At 36.5% G+C, this 23,416-nt stretch overlaps 1 protein-coding gene across 9 annotated transcripts in view; it reads right to left on the minus strand.

Moving 5' to 3' along the window:
- The window catches only part of AP4E1 (adaptor related protein complex 4 subunit epsilon 1), a 92,237-nt gene that overhangs the window by 26,250 nt on the left and 42,571 nt on the right, over positions 1-23,416 (minus strand). For 7 of the 9 annotated variants that reach the window (XM_082450081.1, XM_082450078.1, XM_082450080.1 and 4 more), the window contains 6 exons: positions 15,339-15,462; positions 11,205-11,463; positions 7,139-7,696; positions 5,825-6,015; positions 4,144-4,301; positions 3,098-3,240 (listed from right to left, as the gene is read on the minus strand). In XM_082450081.1, coding sequence (XP_082306207.1) covers positions 3,098-3,240; positions 4,144-4,301; positions 5,825-6,015; positions 7,139-7,696; positions 11,205-11,463; positions 15,339-15,462 — 1,433 coding nt within the window. Of the gene's footprint in view, positions 1-109; positions 3,241-4,143; positions 4,302-5,824; positions 6,016-7,138; positions 7,697-11,204; positions 11,464-15,338; positions 15,463-23,416 lie in introns of those variants that run through there. The other 2 variants (XM_082450082.1, XM_082450084.1) reach the window with 1 other exon arrangement.

Raw genomic sequence — 23,416 nt, forward strand, 5'->3', positions numbered from 1 at the left:
CATTCCAATTGCTTCTGCTCTTTTCAGCTAATGCCTATCTAATTACTGAATAGTATTACTTTTATTCAGCTATTTAGATGATAAAGAACATATAGACCAAAGAACAATATAGATCACTTTGTATTTATTACACGTTTAACTGATCTTTTTCAAATTACAGAATTCAACTCCAAAATAAGGTAATTAATGCCTGGTAAGTTGTTATTCACTTGCATTTTTCCCTCCTAAATTTTGAAAACAAACACCTTAAAAGACATGTGAATAGGTTCAGTGCACTTTTAGTGACTCAGAATCATGAGACAAAGACCACATTTATCCATTAAAAAAAAAAAAAAAAAAAGCTCGATATTTTAAAATATTCATGACATGAACTAAAATAAAGGAACAAATAAAATACTGCATTTTCACCACAATTGTTCTGGTAGACGACAGAATATTGTCTTGAATAATGCTCCTCTGCAGAGCGTCTGTGGTGCTTGGCATGCTTGGCACATTAGCACTTGGTAACTGCTCGGCCTCCATCCGCAGTTTTTTCAGAAGGACCCTTACTCGGGGGTCCACATTCCCCTGAGACTAATCTGCCTGACTCCACAGGGACTATTCTGGTGGGAGCCTGATCCTTCTTGCTCCACCTGCTCTTAAGGCTTTCCTGTCTTCCCTTCATTCTCCCCAGATTCACACTTGCTGCCACATGCATGCTCAGCAAAGATGCCCAGCACAGAACTCACACAGCTGAGTCTCCCCCACAATAGCTCTCACTCCAGATGTTGCCCCTTTACTTGACTAAATTATGACTAGAAGGTAAAGAGACGATCTGCCCACAAAAATTGTTCTTCCTACTTCATGGTCACATCTCCTACAATGCAAAAAAGGTTGGTGATGCCTGATCTAGAACTTAAAACATTAATTAGTTTAGGTAGAATATATACTGCTCTAAAGTTCTTTAAAATCTACTCTTTCCTATTACTGTTTTTAAAAACCATAAAAATATAAAAATGTAAACATTCTACTAAACATTTCAGTAGAAACTCTGTTACCCTACTTTTTAAGTAGTGGGTTTAGAAAGAACAAAGTGACACCATGTTCCCCTTGGCAGACCCCAAATCATGCTCCCAGCCCTAACCTACCATTACACATTTCCCACCAACAGACAGAGCTGTAGGCCAAGCATGTCTCTCATGACAACTGCTACTGTCACCCATGAACACCCTGTAAAAAAGCAGCACAGGAGCTCATTGTAATCTCTCCCAGCTAGCTGTCCATCTGCTTGCTGGGCACCTTACATCCACTGCTCCACACCCAGCCTTGGTGACCATGCAAACACATGGAAGCAGGGACACAAAAAACAGAAACACCTCTTTTGCCACACTCTACATTCCTTTGCAAAGTGAGACGGCACTTCCTATCTCTTTGTCAGAATATCAGCAGAACCAGGTAGGGTGGGAGGGTGCTGCTGACAGAGGCAGGAATAAAGAGAAAGCTGATGAGTCTAGACACCAGTGTCCACCACTCCCCCATCATTCACATTCCCTTCATCATGACACTTCTGGGAGCTTAAGGATGAATCTGATCTTCTATTCAAAAGAAGAAACCTACTCAGGAAATTCTAGCCACTTCTCATTGCTCTTGCAGCAAGGTTTTACTGTATGTTTTTTAAAAGCATGAAATTAACAAGGTTTTTTTTTTCTAAATGAATAACTTATAAATTAATTTTTTTTAATGCTGCTTTTGTTTTTAGGGAGAGATATGCTAAACACAAATGACTAATGAACTCTATCAGCTTTGGGGAATCTCCTCAGCATCTTTATCAGCTATGATCAATAATGAGATAACCTAAAACCACAATTCCACACCCGGGTGATCAACAGTACCAATTAACCAGAGTATTAACTGCAATGACTTAAAACTATATTACCTGAATAGTTTCCATGGTGAAGTATCAGAAAAAGTGAAATAATAAATATTTTCCACAGCACCATAAGGTTTTATAAAATACTATTTCAGTTTTTAACATTAATGTATAATCTCAAGATTCTGGTCTATCATTCATATTAGGCTTAACCTCTTTTCTGACAAAGGCCATATATATAGGCACAACTATAACATAAAAATCATATATTTTACTGAAGAACTTGTATGGTATACTTAGTCACTCTTCTGGTTGTATCCATTGAGTACTAGTGGACTCAAAGCCAAGGAAAGATGGTTTTGCTGTTTATACTCTAATCACAAATTTTAATTTGCCAAAAAAAAAAAAAAAAACCCAAGTGGAAACTAAGATATTTGCCATAACTAAAAAGTCCTTTTATACCTGTTTGCTTTAGTACTGTGTGCTCTTACAGGTTTTGTTTCTATACAATATTTTGTAAATGGCTCTGAGTTTGTAAAACAAGAATACAGTGATTCACTTTGAATTTTAAAAATAAACGCAAGTGGAAACAAATTTTATAGCCTAACTGTCTGCAATTATGTGTAACAAGTTACCTATAATAAAAACTGTACCACAGATTGGATCCCCCCAATATCCAACATGCTCATGGATCTCCTGAACTATTAGTGTGGGCTGTGCCAACTTAGTTCAATACTGATCTAAGCAAAACATTATTGAAAGTAATGACTTGCCTACCAAAAAGCATACATTGCACTCCAAAGCCAAATTTGAATTCGATTTGGGATTATTAAGTCCATGTCTCCCTTCCATTAATGCAGAGAACTGAGACTTGGCTTTACTATAAATCAGCTAGCACTAGAGTAAATCTGCTATAAAATTATTTATAACAAAATAAATATTTTCAGTCCCTCTACACTAAGTGATATATAAATCATTAGCAGTTTATAACATTAGCTTAGGTCACTGTTTTAGGACCCAAACATACTGTACAATCCTGAGTAAAAGGTTAGGGGTACAGTTTCTTGGGGATCTTTCTTGATCAGGAATCATAAAGAAAACACATAAAACCACAACTTATAATAATCCCCATTTTCATTAGAAGTACCATGAGTCCTTTTTACTTTGGTAAATAAGTTTATCTATGTAAACCATTTATTTTGATGGAGTAAAATATAAGCAGAGCTTCTGCTAGGATCCTTCCATCACCTTTTGACACTGATATAGTAAATAATCAGGAAGAGTAGAGCAGGAGGATCTGAACCACAGGGCTAACATGTCACCATGAACTCGGAAATGCAGCAAGCAGGGGTTGGATGGGAGCAGCTGACAGGCCAACAGCCCTTCATTGCCTACAGCAAAACAAAGTGAGAAATTCTTTAATACAAAGACTTCAATAGACATTTCTACAAAGAAGATATACAAATGGCCAATAAGCACATGAAAAGATATTCAACATCACTGATCATTAAGGAAATGCAAATCAAAACTAAAGTGAGATACTAGTTCATACCCATTAAGATGGTGATTATCAAAATAAATAAATAAATAAATAAGTGTTGGTACTTCTGGGTATATAACCTAAAGAACTGAAAGCAGGGACCCAAACACAGATTTATTTGTATACCCATGTTCAAAGCAGCGTTATTCACAATAGCCAAAAGGTGGAAGCAACCCCAGTGTCCATCAAAAGATTAACGGATAAACAAATGTGGTATATTCGTAAAATGGAATATTCAGGCTTAAAAAGGAAGGAAATTTTGACACATAACATGGATGAACCTTGAAGACATTATGATAAGTGAAATAAGTCAGTCACAAAAGGACAAATATTGTATGATTCTACTTAGATGAGGTAACTAGAGTAGGCAAATTCATAGAGACAGAAAATAGAATGGTGGTTGTGAAGGGCTGGAGAGGGAGGGGCAATGGGGAGTTAGTGTTTAATGGGTACAGTTTTAGTTAGGAAAGAGGAAAAAGTTCTGGAGATGATGGTGGCAATGGCTGCACAACATGAATGTATTTAATGCCACTAATCTGTACATTTAAAAATGGTTAAAATGGTAAATTTTGTTATGTATATTTTACAACACAAAAAAATTCTTTAATAAACTCTGAACAACACACTTATCTGAAAGATACTCATAACATGAAATACAGCTCTAAGAAATCTGATACTTATAAGAGTTGATTTGTTTTCTGATTGTAAGAAAGCCCCTATAAACACAAGATTGCCTTTTTAGAACACTACAAACCTATAATGTCAACAACATGAAGTCTTAGTTCCTGTTGCAGGGCCTTTAAGGTAGAAGGCAGAGCAGCTTGTGATTCTGACATCTTTACATTTTGTTTCACATCATTTGCGAAGGATAACCAGAGTTTACCAAAGTCTTCAGTCGAGATTTTTAATGGCCTGAAAATAATTTTTAAAATTAGATTTATGCCCATTAAGAATGAAATGATTCTAAACAGACAAATACATTTCAAATGACTCATGGGAATAAAAAAAATCATTGTAAATCTAAATCCCACAAAATCTATGTTTTTTAAACCAAATATGATTAGAATACTTACCATTATCTTCCAACCTGAAGAAAATGCTGAAAGCAAATGTTATTAAAGAACAAATGTCTTTTCAATAAATCACCCAGTTCTCTCTTTTTCTGAGTATTAGTCATTACAGTAAAATCTCACCAAGTAATTTCATGAATCACTCAAATATAAAACTTTTCTTTCATGTATACTTTAGATTTGGGGATGAGATACTCTATCAAAGTCATGTACAAGTGTAAGAATACAAAGACCTAGCACCTTAAGCAAACTGGACCAAGAGAAAGGATTTTAATAAATGTATTTTTTAAATGGTTCAGGTGACTGAAGATCAAATAGTTAACAATGGGGTATCTCTGGGAGGAATTATAGGAAATTTTTATATTCTACTTATATTTTTCTGTAGCATTTAAATCTTTATAACTATGTATTGAATTTATAATTAGGAAAAATATTTTTTTAAGATACAGAGGATTTTATTAATAAGCACAGAAGAACCGTCTGTGTCATATATGTTGTGCTTCTTCAGGTTACTAACGCTCACCATGGGACATACCTTCATAGTCACAGAATGTAAGTTTTTTGAAGGCTAGATTCTATCTTTTCAGCAACACAGGTATAAATAAATACTCTGACAGATTGATAAACATGTTCTTACTAAAAGACTTTAAAGAATGGGCAAAAATTATAGTAGTCTAACACAGGTAGATGTGTGAAGGTTAAAAAAATTTTTTTACAGATATTCATTGGTATTCTGCATTATTGGTTCAGGCAGCCTTCATTTTAAAAAATGTTTGAATATAGTATAATATATTCATAATACTAAACAAGAGCTGAAGGGTTAAAAGGTTGTTTGCAATTATTTGGGTAACTGCACAATGCTAGTATAATACTAAATACTGTATGTCTAATAAAAGTTTAGTAACTTTGTTGAGCCATTTTCTTGCAGATCTCTAAAACTTAATGAACAGACTTTATGAAAGAATTAATCAAATAAATGAAACACAAATGAAAGAAACTTTAAAAGCTTTTAAAAAAGTCAGGCAGAATCTTTGAAATTATTTCAGTTTAAACATTACTTTAATATTACTTTCTCTCAGAAGTTCTCCAAGATCACTAGCCAACTCGAACCTATATCAGGTCCCACATTATAATGGCCCATCATACCATTTACCTCCTGTTCATAGCACAATTCACAATTATACATGCATTTATGTGATTGTTCGATGTCTCCTCCCTAGACTGAACACTCCCTAAATGTAGGGGTATGTGTAGTTTTGAGTTGTTACACTCCCTAGCACCTAGTACAGTGCTCTGTCCAGAGAAGAGGCCTAATAAATATTTGCTGAATGAATAACTTGAATTAATATTCTAAAAAATATTTACCTAATGAAATCTAATAGTGATAAGTTTACTGAAAATTCGAGCTGAACAGAATGAGTATCCATCACTTGATAATTTATAAAACCAGAAAGATTCCCTTCTGTGAAAGGTTTTTCCATCTGCACACTGTATTGAAAGTTTTTGGTGCTTTCTGCTTCTATTACAGGCAAGCAGCATCCAGGTTGCTCAGTGATCTGTAAATAAAAGTAATGTAAGTATTGAAGAAGGGATCAATACAGGCTATCATATGAATAACAATTTTCTATCTAATTGAAGTGGTACAAAAGCATACAATTGTGAGATGTTAATAACAAGCCACACCATGAAAATAACTGACAACGTCACTTGAGAAAAATTCACTAGCACAGATAATTAAGAAATAATAATACACAGGTCAGAATTATGTAACAAATAGCATTACAATGAAAATGTCTGTATGGTTTAACAACAACAAAAAACAGATTAAACTCTAGTCATGTGGCTCTCAATACTAGCTAGTACCAGTTTGTTTTTTTAATTAATTTTTTTTGGCTGCATCAGGTCTTAGCTGTGGCATGCAGGAGCTTCACTGAGGTATGTGGGATCGTTGAGGCATGTGGGATCTTTTGTTGTGGCATGCAGCCTCTTCGCTGTGGTGCACGGGCTTCTCTCTAGTTGTGGCGCACAGGCTCCAGGGCGTGCGGGCTCTATAGTTTGCTGCACGCGGGCTCTTGTTGAGGCACGTGAGCTCAGTAGTTGTGGTGCGCAGGCTTACTTGCCCCGGGGCATGTGGGATCTTAGTTCCCTGACCAGGGATCGAACCTGTGTCCCTACATTGGAAGGTGGATTCTTTACCACTTGACCACCATGGAAGTCCCTAGCACCAGATTTTTAAAGCTGGGAGAGTGCAAAAAAAAAAAAATCTTTCCCTCTCATTCTCCACCCTTACTCAAGCTCTGGTGGTAAAGCTCAGACAACTGAACTGGGTTTTGTTTTGTGTTTTTAAGTTCCACAGGTGATTCTAATGCACATCTACAGTCAGGAACTTCTGCCCAGGTCAGGCCCAGGTGGTATCCCATTCAATGCATTCTAGCTCATAGAAGAAATTGGGTCAGTTTTCTCAGTCTTCCCCAATACGTATTTATTATGTTTCCTTGTCTGTTTTGAATAAATTTTTCCGACTTAAAATAATAAAACAATCTGTCACACCTTTCACTGTTTTTGCTAAAGAGGAAAGAAGGATGTGGGAGAAATTTACAAGCCATCAGATGAGTCAACAGCAGAAACATTAAGTAATGTTTCTTACACTAAGAAACATTAAGTAATTCATTGTCTTACCTTGAAATTTTCTGCAGGAGCAATTTCTAAGTTAGCACTTTTCAGTTCTGAAGCACTCTTATTAAAAACTGACCAGACCATCAACAAACACTCATCTTTCCAAATTTTGTAAGAAGACACTGATATGGTTTCATTATTACAGACCTCCATAAGATCTGAATGCATGTGTTCAGTAGTTTCTTCCAACAAAGAAGAAGCTAAAGAGATTTCATTGGCAAGTGAGGCTGCAGTGGACTGAGGAGGGTGAAAAACTTCCATGTTGTTATCAGCAAACAAAGAGGGTGTAGACAGCCTGCAATTTGAGATTTTCTCAACCAAGGGCAGTTCTGTGAGTGACTCAGAATCCAAAAGTTCTGAATTAAGAGAAAATTTCTTTACTTCTTTGTCTCCTCTATCCTGCAAATTATCCAAATAATAGTCTTCTTCATAAGTCACATTTGATGAAGAACTAAAGGAAGAACGGGTCATATTTTGAGCAGTGGTTGTTTGCCCACTTTTGGTTTCCTTGACTTTTGATTTTCTTCTGAACTTGTGAGAAAGGGTATCTGCTTTTCCTAGCTGCAAAGACAAAACATAATAATAGAAATAGAAACCATTCTACGAAGTCATGAGTTTTAAACTCTTTTTTTATAATTTCAAATGAGCAGTGTACTAACTTGCTAAGGTTCTACCTATAAAGCATAGATTAACAAAAATTCAGAGATGAATAAAATGTTAAGTCCTAAAATTCTGACAGCTACATAACTTTGAACTAGTAAGCTAAATCTATTTCTCACTAAAAACACATAAAATCAGAAAAAGAAATAAGGTCAAAAAGTCAATCATGAACAATTCTAAAAACTTGTTAGACTTAAGAAAACTAGAGTACAGAACTGCACAAATTAAAAACAGTGAGAAAGCTAGCCATTTTTTGAGTTTCCAGAGTTGTCCTGTAGAAGCTGAGATACCCTCAAATACAGGGATGGGTCAAACTTTAGTTCAGTAATCTATAATAATCCTGTTTTCATGACCTGTGAGTCGATAAACAGGGAAGAAAAACTGACTTCACCTCAAGAATCAGCTAGTGTGGCTGACTGGAACACACAGCAGGAAAGAATTCTAAAAATAACTAGTGATGTCTGGTACAGACTCAGGAGATGGGAACAGCAAACTTGCCATTCTTGAGCTAAGCCTCCCAAGGAAATGTCTGCGAATCCATCTAAGAAGAGTGATGGCTCAAGTGCCCCCTTGCCTCACAAAGTTCTATGTAGAATCAGTGCAGCAGACTGGGTCTACTTTAAGTTCATCCTCCTGGGGGCTTTAACACTGAGTGGCCACCCTTCACACGATTCTAGTTAACCAGAATTCTAGCTCTCTTCCAAGTCTCAGCAGCTAAGTTTGTCTCCTACCTTTCAATTCAGAAGCCATCAAACAAGAATTAACATTATTTTAACACAAAAATGAAAACAAGTTGGGGGACTTCCCTGGATGTCCAGTGGTTAAGACTCCATGCTCCAGGTTTGATCCCTGGTTGGGGAACTAAGATCCCACATACCGCAACTAAGTCCATGTGCCACAACTACTGAGCCCACGTGCTCTAGAGCCTGTATGCTGCAACTAGAGAGCCCACACACCACAACTAGAGAAGACCCAGTGCAGCCAAAATTAATTAATTATTAATTAATTAATTAATTTTAAAAGTTGGGGGTTTTGGGGAGAGGAGGACTTCCATTTCCAGTAGCCATGGGACTCGAATTAGATGTACACTAGACTGCTCAATATTGTTCCTCAGGCCACTGATGCTCTGGGTTTTTTGTTTTTTGTTTTGTCTTTTCTTTCTCTCTGTATTTCATTTTGGATAGTTTCTATTACTTTGTCTTCAAGTATATGATCTTTACTCTTTAAAATATTTATTTATTTATTTATTTGGATGTGCTGCACCTTAGCTGTGGCACACGGGATCTTCGTTGCGGCATGTGGGATCTTTTAGTTGCAGGATGTAGGATCTAGTTCTCTGACCAGGGGTCAAACACGGGCCCCCTGCATTGGGAGTGTGGAGTCTTAACCACTGGACCACCAGGGAAGTCCCCGATCTTTTCTTCTGCACTGTCTAATCTGCTGTTAGTTAGAAGTTACACAAGCCAGAAGACACCAGAGAGACATCTTTGTTAAATTACTTAAAGAAAAGAAACAGTCAACCTCAGGTTCACAAGCCAGAGAAAATACTTTTTTAAATGAAGGTGAAATAAAAGGCAAAGATGGGAAGAAAAAAAAAAAACCTTAACCCCTACAGTGAACTATGTAAAAAAATTAACTCAAAACGGACCACAGACCTAAAAGCTAGTTAAAATGAAATACTCAATACAGCCTAGATCTATGTAACTGAGAACCTTAAACACCAGAAAAATCAGAAGAGAATAGGATTGCTAGAGAAAAGCAGACATGCAGAAGGACTTATGATACAGATGAAGCATATCCAGTGCCAATCCTGTCTGCTTTGCCCGAGTGAGAGAGGAAAAGTTGGGGATGAGGGGTAAGAGAATACATGCTAATTTTATGTAATTATTTGCTTCCCCTCCTTTCTGCAAGGTGCCATCTGAGTTATAGCTCCTCACAGAATTCACAGCCCCATAAAACAGGGAAATAACCTCTTTTTTTTTTTTTTTCAACTATTCTAGTGATAGCTGAGGGGAAAAGAAAAATGTAAGGGGTAACCCAAAAAGGATTTAACCTAACTTAAACAGAAAAACATCCTAATTACATTTCTGATTTCAAGCCCACCACAAAAAAGTCTGGTAATTAATTTATCACCCTGAATGTTCTCCAGAGAAAGACTCTAACTGAAAGCTATGCACTTCGTTGAGAAGGCAGGAATCCTTCAACACCAGCAATGAGGTTCATAAATCAGGGCTCCATAAGCCTGAATGCACTCTGAACTTGATGCACTCTGACCACTGAGAACTTGCCCTATCAGTGCCAGATCATTCTCTGGTACCCTCAGCACGGCCTGCTGGAACAGCTCAAAGACCCAAAATCAGTCACTCTGCTGCTCAACTACAAATGCTGACTGAAACAGCATTAAGACACTTATTAATACTTTTAGGCTGAATTTGCTTTTTCTGAAAAAGGAATATCAAGTCTGAAAAAAATGGGATCTAAAAAAGAAAGAGATACAGGCAAAGAGTGTAGCCTAGAGACTGGCCTAGTGTTGACAGAGATGAAGGGAAATTCCACCAAGGGAAATGGAGGATGAAAGAACTGTGATGATGTAAAACTGAAGAAAATATAGCTCTAATCACAGTTTTGCACTAGGTGGGATCATCTGCCCACCAAACAGAAAATTACATGTGGAATTCTCAGACACTCAAAAATAGCACTTGTCCTTCACTCCAGTTTTTCATTTTTTTACTAAGAGAATAATATATCGGCATAAAAAGTTTTGAAAATAATAATCATAATGTCTGAATATAATTTTCATTTTTGTGTAATTCCTTTCAACCTCAATATACTTTTATCTTAACAGTTTTAAGCAAGGTATAAGTAAAACTTCATATTCTGCTTTTTTTGCTTAATATATAAGTATTAATTTTACAATGCAGTATTTATCATTTTTAATGACGAAGTAATATTCAGAGCTAGTATAATTTATGTACCAATTCTCCTGTTAGGACATCAAAATTGATTCCTCTTTTTCACTATTAAAAATACCATTTTAAGAAGTACTTTTTCCACAGACATATCAATATTGTTGAACTATTACTATTGGTAATATTTCCATCAAGTCCCCTTTCCACTGAGACCTGTCCTCTCCAACAGTGGGGGTGAGAATACACATGGTCATATTTGTAACTTAATTTGGACCCGGACTCTTGCCCCAACTGACTGGATTAAAGAGAATACCTGACTGAAGCTGAGCCAATTAGATTTTCTCTTTCAGGAATATAAAAGGTATGTCACTGGTGGCTCTGGAGCTGGGGAAGCCATTCCTACCATGTGTATAGATAACAGCCATGAGCTTTTGTAGAGCCAGTTTTTTTGTTCAAAACAGGGAACACAGATTCTCAAAGGAATATAACTGACTACTTACCAAATTGATTGTACTTTCTGATCCTAGTCCAACAAATAATGATGATGCCAGCAGCTGCTTTTCTTTCTCCTCTTTAGATTGGGTAAAGACTTGAGATTGATCCTTTTTTGTTATAATTTGATCTACAGTCTCCATTATTATATTCTCTTGAGGAACTGGCAGAGCTTCTGTTTCATCACCAGTTTTGCTTTCCTTCTTGGGAAGATAGCCCTCTTTCCCCCACAATTTCTTTATACCTTCCAGCTTCAAGCTATTTGTCCTAAGGAGATTGATAATGAAATCAAGTCAATTTAAATAACTGCTAAATAGTTACCTTCTTGAGGCGTTTTTAAAAACACATCATTGTCATGACCTTTTAGAAACAGCTTTCATATTATATTCTATGTGCCAGAAATAAAACCTAGATCTTTAGATTTTATTTTAGTTATAGCCAACCTCCCTTAACTCTTCAACCAAAAGATTTAAGGCAACAGAACTCTAGACTTAGTTAAAAATTTCATATTATTTAATTTTCATTTAATTCCTTGAATAAGATGTCCAAAAATAGAACTGCTGTAAATCAGTTCCTTTCACCTATTGACTTTTCAAAAATATCTTTAATTCTGATGGGTTAAACATCAGAAATGATGTAAGTTTCATACCTATAATCATTCAGTGAAGGAATTAACACTACATAAATTCACTACATAAAATCCTGTTGAGAGCAAAAAAAAAAAAATCATTCAAATCTACTCCTATGTGTAAATTTACCTTTAATCCACAAGGTTTTCTTAATGTGAGCACAAGCTACACTTTCAACTATTATAAATGTACATTTATAAAAACGAATGAGGTTTGATCTGTAGAAGAAAAGAGTAGTATTTTTGGAAAAAGCATGAAGGTTAGGAGTTTTTTTATATCTGAGATGAAAAAGAAAAAAGTTGTGATTAGAATTAGGACTCACCTACTGTTGTCCCAAAAGCTACAGCTGTGAATCATAAGTGCAGGCTGAAACAGCCAAAGACTGCCTCTATTGTTTTCATATAAGAACCATGTGTCCTTGGCACTGGCTCATTTAAGTATCCCTCTCATGATCCAAAACAGAATTTTTAAAATTTGTACTACAAGACAGGCAGACCGTGAAATGAATCTAAAAGAAGGATTGAGAAATATCTGTACTATTATTCCATTTTAATTTGTTGGAATCATAGTCAGTTTGATTTTCTGTAGTATGCCAGAAACAAAAACAGATCATTATACTTCATACTGAGTGAAGAACTAACGCTATTAAGCACCAACTGGCTAAAATAAAGTTTAATGTTAATAAAGAACGCCCTATAGGGAATTAGTCCATTCCTACTCAGTGAATTTTATTGCTGAATGTTCCTTTACAAATACCTTCATTCATCCCTTTCTTTCAGGTACCAAAAGAGTTTTCTAAAAAGTTAAAAAAAAAACCAAAACTGTTAGTTATCTATCAAACCTCTTAGAAGAAAACTGGTTGATCTTGTGTGAGCAGACAAAAAAGTCATCAGGGGAACCCTTAATGTGACCCCAGCATTTCTAGGATGCTCAACAGCAACAACTCAAAAGGATTCATGAATGCCCACAGCAGGATTACAGTGTTTTTTGTAACCCTGTTTACCAAAACATATCCTTTAATTATGGGGTGGGGGAATAAAAAAGAGCAACTCCCCAAATGATTCAAATATTAGTTTAACTAAAAAAAGGTAGGTGTGGTAGACCCTGGGATGTTCCATCCAGATCCCCCTTCAATGAAGGACTTTGTTGGCACAGCTGTTAGGAGCATAGCACCCTTAGGGATTTGCCTCAGTTGCAGAGAGTCACCTCAACTGCAGATCATGCCCTTTTCCAGGGCAGCCCATATCCAATAATTGATGAACAGAAGTATAGAGTCCTGGCCACCCGTTTTAGCCCAACTCAGGACAGCTCAGATGGGCCATTCTAGCTTCAGAGCTTCCTATGGGGTCAGCAGACACTGTTGTTGGCACTGCATTGCTTCTTAACTTCTTCCTCTGCCCAAACCCTCTTCTTTTCCCTTCCTTCCACAGTTGTTGATGCCAAGGGCACTCCTTAATATTCTGCATGCTAAATTCCACCTTGGAATGCACTTCCCAGGGAATTCAACCCACAATAACAGGCAAAAATGAGAAGGGGAGGAAAAAGGAGCCTGCATATATGCCTATTATCAACATAAATTTTCACTGTCATGCATTACATACAGAAAGTCTAAAAAGGAGGTAGATAAATAAGAGAGCAGCATAAAGCCATTTCATACACAAAATATGCCTCTTTATGATATGAAACATACCGTAAAAAAATTTTTAAACATAAGTCATCTTTGCCTGGATTTTGACAATAATAATATAATTCATGGTTTTATATGGTATACCTTTGTGTTGTTTTTAATCAGCCCATTCAAACACAGATGTAGATTATGGCCAAGCAACCTTCAAAAGATTAGGAATGTACTTTGAGCTCTAGAAATTCCCATTTGCGGTAGGGTGCTGCTCCGTAATAGGGCTTAAGGTAAGAAATGCTAAATTGGGCTTGCCCCACTTTATTCTCAGCTTGCCAGAGACTGCAGAAGAATGATCATCTCCTCTCTAAAGCTGATTCACCTTGCCAATTACCACTTAGGTTCCTAATCTGAAATAATGTGTGAGCTGTGGTCCTCTTTGCAAAGAAATTTTAAATTCATCCCTCATGTTGCATTTCATGATAATACAGCATATGTATAATTCCTGAGCAGCTTTGCCAAATGTCATTTCTCTGAGGGTAGTACATGTACACATACAGGGTTTACAAGGCCCTGTCAAGTCCGCCAGATCCTAGTTCAATACTAAAAAAGCAGATGCCATCATCTGTTGTGCAGGCAAAAGGGACTACGTTTCCTCCCTGGGTTTGGAGGGTTTCTGTCTCTCCTTCCCTTGCCCCTCTATTCCCTGTTTGAGGCACTTAATTGCTATCACCACCACCATCACATGCTCACAAACCGTATCTGCTCCCCATGCTTATAATACTGAAATTAAATGTCTGGGAAAGAAAAGGGTGTCAACAGAGCAGGAAAAAAAGGCTAAGAGAGAGATTTTGAACTTATGCCATTTCAATCAGCATATCATTCTACATTCCTCATAATCTATGTGTCATTCTTCTGATAAATACTTCTTATAACCATATCACTGGAAGACTGACAAATGCAAAGACGAACATAAAATAAGGTTACTGAGTCTGTTCAAATGTCATCTTTCAAAGTTGTCACCTTTGAGATTTTATCATTTATTCTAACAATGTTGTCATTACTCAAAACATTTTTGAACTCTTAGAAGAAGCTCCTTCACAAACAAGAAAGCCATTTTCATTACTTTATGTCACACTGGTATACTGACCAAAGTTATCCAGCTTGACTACTAATTTTATGTAGTCAATTCAGCTTTTGGATAATAACAATAATGATAGCAATGACAATTATTAATTTTAGTAGCTACCATTTATCGATCATTTATTACGTACTGGGTTGTATGAGGCACTTTACATACATTATCTCATTTTATTAACTTAATCATATTTCTAGTAATTTATTCATATTTCCAAAATCAAAATTTACCTAAAAAGGATGAAGATTTGACTCTATGTTAAGACATTGAGACAAATGTATCACCAGTTTTCAAGGTGGCTGGAAAGAAGCTCTGAAAGCATTCTGAGCAAAGCACACAGCTTTCTCAAGTGAAGTCATCATCTTTATGTTCATCTATATATTTGTCAATCTTCCAATGAGATGGTTATAAGAAGTAGATTATGAGAATGCAGAATGATATGAACAGTCACCTCACCTGGGTATATGAGTTCTGATACACTTCTTTAAAAATATATGTGTGTGTGTATGCATGATATGTAGTAATAACACACACATCATTACTATGTGTAAAGCCTGTATACATTCTATACTGTCTTGGAAGTAAGCAAGCTCTCTTAAAGTACAAGGACAGGCTATACACTATCAATATCCTGACAGCAATAAATAGAAACAGCTGAAACAACAACCCATGCAGAATTTAGCTTTCAGGAATCCTTCAACATGTAAAGACATTTAAACACTCCCATGTTCTCAATTTTAATAAGAAAGGAACTTACTCTTTTAGCCCGGTATCTGTACTATTCCCAGATATATCTGAACCAAGAGAAATGCCAGCAGGAGACTGTCGTCCAGAGAAGCCAGATGAAGAAAAGGAGAGTCCATATGGTTCAAAACTGAGAACTAGAATTTTAAAACAACAACAGAGGTTCATATTTAAAACAAAGCAAAAATTATGAAAAAAAAGCAAAAAATAAAATAATTGAAGACTAGAATCCAGTGACAATTTTTAAACTGGAAGGGACTTTGGAAATGATCTAATCAAACATTTATAGCAATAATAATAAAGCAGCTATGATTTATTAAATCTCTACTACAGTCTTCATACAATTAGTTAATCAAAGACAGTCTTTCATTTTTATCTTTTTACCACCCTTAAAAGCTAAAAAAGAATTCAATTAGGAAAGACAACTGATAAACCAGGTCTACTGCAAAGTTGCTGCTCTCATGCAAAAATGTTTAATGAACTATGAATGAAGAGCTGACCATGTTTCTGTTTAACAAAATGCTCTTAGGCACATTCCTGTACCAACTGGACTGATGGAGCCCTCAACGTGAAATCCCCCTTACTGACAAAGAACAAGGTTTACCCAGGTTCAGATTCCTTTGCTTTGGTTTACCCAGCAAGTAAACATGGTAAACAACGTTTACCCAGGTTCAGATTCCTTTCCTTTCCTTTGTACACATTTTGTGTACAAATTCTGGGAAGAATCCTCCTGGAAGAAAAAACTTCCTCTCTTCCTTCCTCTTTTATGTTCATAAAAAACCATCATCAATACTAGGCTGCCTACTTCCGGATTTCTTTAATGGGAAAGAGCAATAACCCTCTGCCTTGTATAAAGCCCTGCTTTCTCTGTTTTCTAATATGCTATTTAGCTAAACTTAATCCTAACTGGCACATTATCTCTTTGGACTGTCTGGATTATAATACAAAGGACCTTCTTAAATTATAAGAAGTATCTTAGAAAATAAAATATGAACTTCTGTAATTATTATCCTTATTTTACAAATGAGGAATCTGTGGCAAAGAGCTTGCCAAGAAGTCACCGAAGAGTACAAAGACAAGAAATGAAAGAGGCAAATGAGAAATCAGATACTCTGGCTCCAGAACTGCACTCTCAACCATTATATTACACTGTCTCCTTCAAACGAAACAGCACCTAATCCAAAGAGTACTAAATAAATTAGCTTGTTTGTTAGCTAAATGAATGATATAAAAGAGGAATGACTGTTCACTATTAAAAAAAATGGGCTAATTAATAATCAGGAGAACCAGTTCTTGATGTAGGTTGGGTATTAACTAGGTTATGAACTAGATCTTGATTTCTTTGTAAAGTGAAGGGTTCGGACTAGGTCAGCAATTTCCAAGTGCTGATTTGATAACCAGGAACAAGCTGACTTCACAGAATCTCTCACATATCTTTTTATACACACAACCAGGCTTTCAGAGATATAGTTACAGAAGGTATAAGAGTAGGTCTCAAAAATCTGTATCATTTTTTAAAAATTCTCTATGTGATTCTGATTCTAAATCATGTTTGGAAACCACCTGTCTAAATCTAAGGTCCTTTTCAGATAGAATATCCTCTCATTTTAAGCTTTCCAATCATCTGGTTTAACCTTCTATCCCATATTGGCCTCTTTTAAATAGCATCTGTGACAGTCAGTCATCCAGCCTCTGCACTGACACTTCCAGGAACAGTGAAGAGCTCAAGAAATGTTTTAAGAGTTTAAGGCAAAAAGCAAGTAAAGATAAAAAGTTTAAGCAAAGAGCAGAAAGAATTCAAAATTAAAGAGTTTGAAAATAGAGGAAAAAAAGACTAGACATGGAAGAGGACAATACCTGGAGAACAGTCAGATAAAATTCCAATCCTGAGACAAAAAAATTAAAGACTGTCATCTAAGAAAGGCCGAGAAAGGTTCAACATAGAGAAAGAAATTCAAACCACATTATTTTCATTCTTAAGTGAAAATTTGCCAAGATCCTTACAGAGAGGAATGACTAGAAGGGACAAAATTGGAGATAGTTAACTAGATGAACAAGAGCTCATGTGCAAATTGGGAAGCAGGAAGAGACTAATGGTATGCAGAAAGAGTGAGGAGAAGGAAGAAGATGGCTGAATCGCAACTTAATGAATATGTAGAAGTTAACCAGATGAAGAATGAGGAAAAAGGGCAATTCATACAGAAGAGAAAGCATGAGCTGGAAGCACAGAGAGTCCTTGAGAGTCAGAGGAGTTACTGAAAGTAATCCAGATGAGAGATAAAAATATAAACTATCCTGGGCATAAGTGAGTAATTCAATATTTAACGTGTTTGTATCCTTTGTGACTTTAGAGGCTTTGATTATATGCACACTCCTTCTTTATCTTACCTTGTATTGCAGTTCTTTTATTTTTTTATTTATTTTTTCTATTTTAATTTCTTTTTTTTTAACATCTTTATTGGAGTATAACTGCTTTAAAATGGTGTGTTAGCTTCCACTTTATAACAAAGTGAATCAGCTATACATATACATATATCCCCATATCCCCCCCATCTTGCGTCTCCCTCCCATCCTCCCTATCCCACCCATCTAGGTGGTCACAAAGCACCGAGCTGATCTCCCTGTATTATGCAGATGCTTCCCACTAGCTATCTATTTTACATTTGGTAGTGTATATATGTCCATGCCACCCTCTCACTTCGTCCCAGCTTACCCTTCCCCCTCCTCGTGTCCTCAAGTCCATCCTCTATGTCTGTGTCTTTATTCCTGTCCTCCCCCTAGGTTCTTCAGAACCATTTTTTCTTTTTTTTTTTTAAGATTCCATATATATGTGTTAGCATACGGTATTTGTTTTTCTCTTTCTGACTTACTGCACTCTGTATGACAGTCTCTAGGTCCATCCACTTCACTACAAATAACTCAATTTCATTTCTTTTTATGGCTCAGTAATACTCCATTGTATATATGTGCCACACCTTCTTCATCCATTCATCTGTCGACAGACACTTTGGTTGCTTCCATGCCCTGGCTATTGTAAACAGAGCTGCAATGAACATTGTGGTACATGACTCTTTTTGAATTATTGTTTTCTCAGGGTATATGTCCAGAAGTGGGATTGCTGGGTCATATGGTAATTCTATTTTTAGTTTTTTAAGGAACCTCCATACTGTTCTCCATAGTGGTTGTATCAATTTACATTCCCACCAACAGTGCAAGAGGGTTCCCTTTTCTCCACACCCTCTCCAGCATTTATTGTTTGTAGATTTTTTGATGATAGCCATTCTGACCGGTGTGAGATGATACCGCATTGTAGTTTTGATTTGCATTTCTCTAATGATTAATGATGTTGAGCATTCTTTCATGTGTTTGTTGGCAATCTGTATATCTTCTTTGGAGAAATGTCTATTTAGGTCTTCTGCCCATTTTTGGATTTGGTTGTTTGTTTTTTTGTTATTGAGGTGCATGAGCTGCTTGTAAATTTTGGAGATTAATTCTTTGTCAGTTGCTTCATTGGCAAATATTTTCTCCCATTCTGAGGGTTGTCTTTTGGTCTTGTTTATGGTTTCCTTTGCTGTGCAAAAGCTTTTAAGTTTCATTAGGTCCCATTTGTCTATTTTTGTTTTCATTTCCATTTCTCTAGGAGGTGGGTCAAAAAGGATCTTGCTGTGATTTATGTCATAGAGTGTTCTGCCTATGTTTTCCTCTAAGAGTTTGATAGTGTCTGGACTTACATTTAGGTCTTTAATCCATTTTGAGTTTATTTTTGTGTATGGTGTTAGGGAGTGTTCTAATTTCATACTTTTACATGTACCTGTCCAGTTTTCCCAGCACCACTTATTGAAGAGGCTGTCTTTTCTCCACTGTATATGCTTGCCTCCTTTATCAAAGATAAGGTGACCATGTGTGCGTGGGTTTATCTCTGGGCTTTCTATCCTGTTCCATTGATCTATGTTTCTGTTTTTGTGCCAGTACCATACTGTCTTGATTACTGTAGCTTTGTAGTATAGTCTGAAGTCAGGGAGCCTGATTCCTCCAGCTCCATTTTTCGTTCTCAAGATTGCTTTGGCTATTCGGGGTCTTTTGTGTTTCCATACAAATTGTGAAATTTTTTGTTCTACTTCTGTGAAAAATGCCAGTGGTAGTTTGATAGGGATTGCATTGAATCTGTAGATTGCTTTGGGTAGTAGTCATTTTCACAATGTTGATTCTTCCAATCCAAGAACATGGTATATCTCTCCAACTATCTGTATCATCTTTAAGTTCTTTCATCAGTGTCTTATAATTTTCTGCATACAGGTCTTTTGTCTCCTTAGGTAGGTTTATTCCTAGATATTTTATTCTTTTTGTTGCAATGGTAAATGGGAGTGTTTTCTTAATTTCACTTTCAGATTTTTCATCATTAGTATATAGGAATGCAAGGGATTTCTGTGCATTAATTTTGTATCCTGCTACTTTACCAAATTCATTGATTAGCTCTAGTAGTTTTCTGGTAGCATCTTTAGGATTCTCTATGTATAGTATCATGTCATCTGCAAACAGTGACAGTTTTACTTCTTCTCTTCCAATTTGGATTCCTTTTATTTCTTTTTCTTCTCTGATTGCTGTGGCTAAAACTTCCAAAACTATGTTGAATAATAGTGGTGAGAGTGGGCAACCTTGTCTTGTTCCTGATCTTAGCAGAAATGGTTTCAGTTTTTCACCACTGAGGACGATGTTGGCTGTGGGTTTGTCATATATGGCCTTTATTATGTTGAGGAAAGTTCCCTCTATGCCTACTTTCTGCAGGGCTTTTATCATAAATGGGTGTTGAATTTTGTCGAAAGCTTTCTCTGCATCTATTGAGATGATCATATGGTTTTTCTCCTTCAGTTTGTTAATATGGTGTATCACGTTGATTGATTTGCATATATTGAAGAATCCTTGCATTCCTGGAATAAACCCCACTTGATCATGGTGTATGATCCTTTTAATGTGCTGTTGGATTCTGTTTGCGAGTACTTTGTTGAGGATTTTTGCATCTATGTTCATCAGTGATACTGGCCTGTAGTTTTCTTTCTTTGTGACATCTTTGTCTGGTTTTGGTATCAGGGTGATGGTGGCCTCGTAGAATGAGTTGGGGAGTGTTCCTCCCTCTGCAATATTTTGGAAGAGTTTGAGAAGGATAGGTGTTAGCTCTTCTCTAATTGTTTGACAGAGTTCACCTGTGAAGCCATCTGGTCCTGGGCTTTTGTTTCTTGGAAGATTTTTAATCACAGTTTCAATTTCAGTGCTTGTGACTGGTCTGTTCATATTTTCTATTTCTTCCTGGTTCAGTCTCGGCAGGTTGTGCATTTCCAAGAATTTGTCCATTTCTTCCAGGTTGTCCATTTTATTGGCATAGAGTTGCTTGTAGTAATCTCTCATGGTCATTTGTACTTCTGCAGTGTCAGTTGTCACTTCTCCTTTTTCATTTCTAATTCTATTGATTTGAGTCTTCTCCCTTTTTTTCTTGATAAGTCTGGCTAATGGTTTATCAATTTTGTTTATCTTCTCAAAGAACCAGCTTTTAGTTTTATTGATCTTTGCTATTGTTTCCTTCATTTCTTTTTCATTTATTTCTGATCTGATCTTTATGATTTCTTTCCTTCTGCTAGCTTTGGGGTTTTTTTGTTCTTCTTTCTCTAATTGCTTTAGGTGCAAGGTTAGGTTGTTTATTTGAGATGTTTCCTGTTTCCTGAGGTAGGCTTGTATTGCTATAAACTTCCCTCTTACAACTGCTTTTGCTGCATCCCAAAGGTTTTGGGTCGTCATATCTCCATTGTCATTTGTTTCTAGGTATTTTTTGATTTCCCCTTTGATTTCTTCAGTGATCACTTCGTTATTAAGTAGTGTATTGTGTAGCCTCCATGTGTTTGTATTTTTTACAGATCTTTTCCTGTAATTGATATCTAGTCTCATAGCGTTGTGGTCGGAAAAGATACTTGATACGATTTCAATTTTCTTAAATTTACCAAGGCTTGATTTGTGACCCAAGGTATGATCTATCCTGGAGAATGTTCCATGAGCACTTGAGAAAAATGGGTATTCTGTTGTTTTTGGGTGGAATGTCCTATAAATATCAATTAAGTCCATCCTGTTTAATGTATCATTTAAAGCTTGTGTTTCCTTATTTATTTTCATTTTGGATGATCTGTCCATTGGTGAAAGTGGGGTGTTAAAGTCCCCTACTATGATTGTGTTACTGTCGATTTCCCCTTTTAGGGTTGTTAGTATTTGCCTTATGTATTGAGGTGTTCCTATGTTGGGTGCATAAATATTTACAATTGTTATATCTTCTTCTTGGGTTGATCCCTTGATCATTATGTAGTGTCCTTCTCTGTCTCTTGTAATAGTCTTTATTTTAGAGTCTATTTTGTCTGATATGAGAATTGCTACTCCAGCTTTCTTTTGATTTCCATTTGCATGAAATATCTTTTTTCCATCCCCTCACTTTCAGTCTGTATGTGCCCCTAGGTCTGAAGTGGGTCTCTTGTAGACAGCATATATATGGGTCTTGTTTCTGTATCCATTCAGCCAGTCTATGTCTTTTGGTTGGAGCATTTAATCCATTTACATTTAAGGTAGTTATCGATATGTATGTTCCTATTACCATTTTCTTCATTGTTTTGTGTTTGTTATTGTAGGTCTTTTCCTTCTCTTGTGTTTCCTGCCTAGAGAAGTTCCTTTGGCATTTGTTGTAAAGCTGGTTTGGTGGTGCTGAATTCTCTTAGCTTTTGCTTGTCTGTAAAGGTTTTAATTTCTCTGTCGAATCTGAATGAGATCCTTGCTGGGTAGAGTAATCTTGGTTGTAAGTTTTTCCCTTTCATCACTTTAATATGTCCTGCCACTCCCTTCTGGCTTGCAGAGTTTCTGCTGAAAGATCAGCTGTCAACCTTATGGGGATTCCATTGTATCTTATTTGTTGTTTTTCCCTTGCTGCTTTTAATAGTTTTTCTTTGTATTTAATTTTTGATAGTTTGATTAATATATGTCTTGGCATGTTTCTCCTTGGATTTATCCTGTATGGGACTCTCTGTGCTTCCTGGACTTGATTAACTATTTCCTTTCCCATATTAGGGAAGTTTTCAACTATAATCTCTTCAAATATTTCTCAGTCCCTTTCTTTTTCTCTTCTTCTTCTGGGACCCCTATAATTTGAATGTTGGTGTGTTTTACGTTGTCCCAGAGGTCTCTGAGTCTGTCTTCATTTCTTTTCATTCTTTTTTCTTTATTCTGCTCTGCGGTAGTTATTTCCACTATTTTATCTTCCAGGTCACTTACCCGTTATTCTGCCTCAGTTTTTCTGCTATTGATTCCTTCTAGGGAATTTTTAATTTCATTTATTGTGTTGTTCATCATTGCCTGTTTGCTCTTTAGTTCTTCTAGGTCCTTGTTAAAAGTTTCTTGCATTTTCTCCATTCTATTTCCAAGATTTTGGATCATCTTTACTATCATTATTCTGAATTGTTTTTCAGGTAGACTGCCTATTTCCTCTTCATTTGTTTGGTCTGGTGGGTTTTTACCTTGCTCCTTCATCTGCTGTGTGTTTCTCTTTCTTCTCATTTTGCCTAACTTACTATGTTTTGAGGTCTCCTTTTCACAGGCTGCAGGTTCATAGTTCCCATTGTTTTTGATGTCTGCCCCCAGTGGCTAAGGGTGGTTCAGTGGGTTGTGTAGGCTTCCTGGTGGAGGGGACTGGTGCCTGTGTTCTGGTGGATGAGGCTGGATCTTGTCTTTCCGGTGGGCAGGACCGCGTTCGGTGGTGTGTTTTGGGATGTGTGTGACCTTATTATGATTTTAGGCAGCCTCTCTGCTAATTGTGTTCCTGTCTTGCTAGTTGTTTGGCATAGGGTGTCCAACACTGTAGCTTGCTGGTTGTTGAGTGGAGCTGGGTCTTAGCGTTGAGATGGAGATCTCTGGCAGAGCTTTCACCATTTGATATTACATGGAGCTGGGAGGTCTCTGGTGGACCAATGTCCTCAACTTGGCTCTCCTACCTCAGAGGCACAGGCCTGATACCCAGCTGGAGCATCAAGACCCTATCAGCCACATGGCTCAGAAGAAAAGGGAGAA

This window comes from Balaenoptera physalus (genome assembly GCF_965194825.1).
Source record: "Balaenoptera physalus genome assembly, chromosome: 2".
Classification (NCBI taxonomy): Eukaryota; Metazoa; Chordata; class Mammalia; order Artiodactyla; family Balaenopteridae; genus Balaenoptera; species Balaenoptera physalus.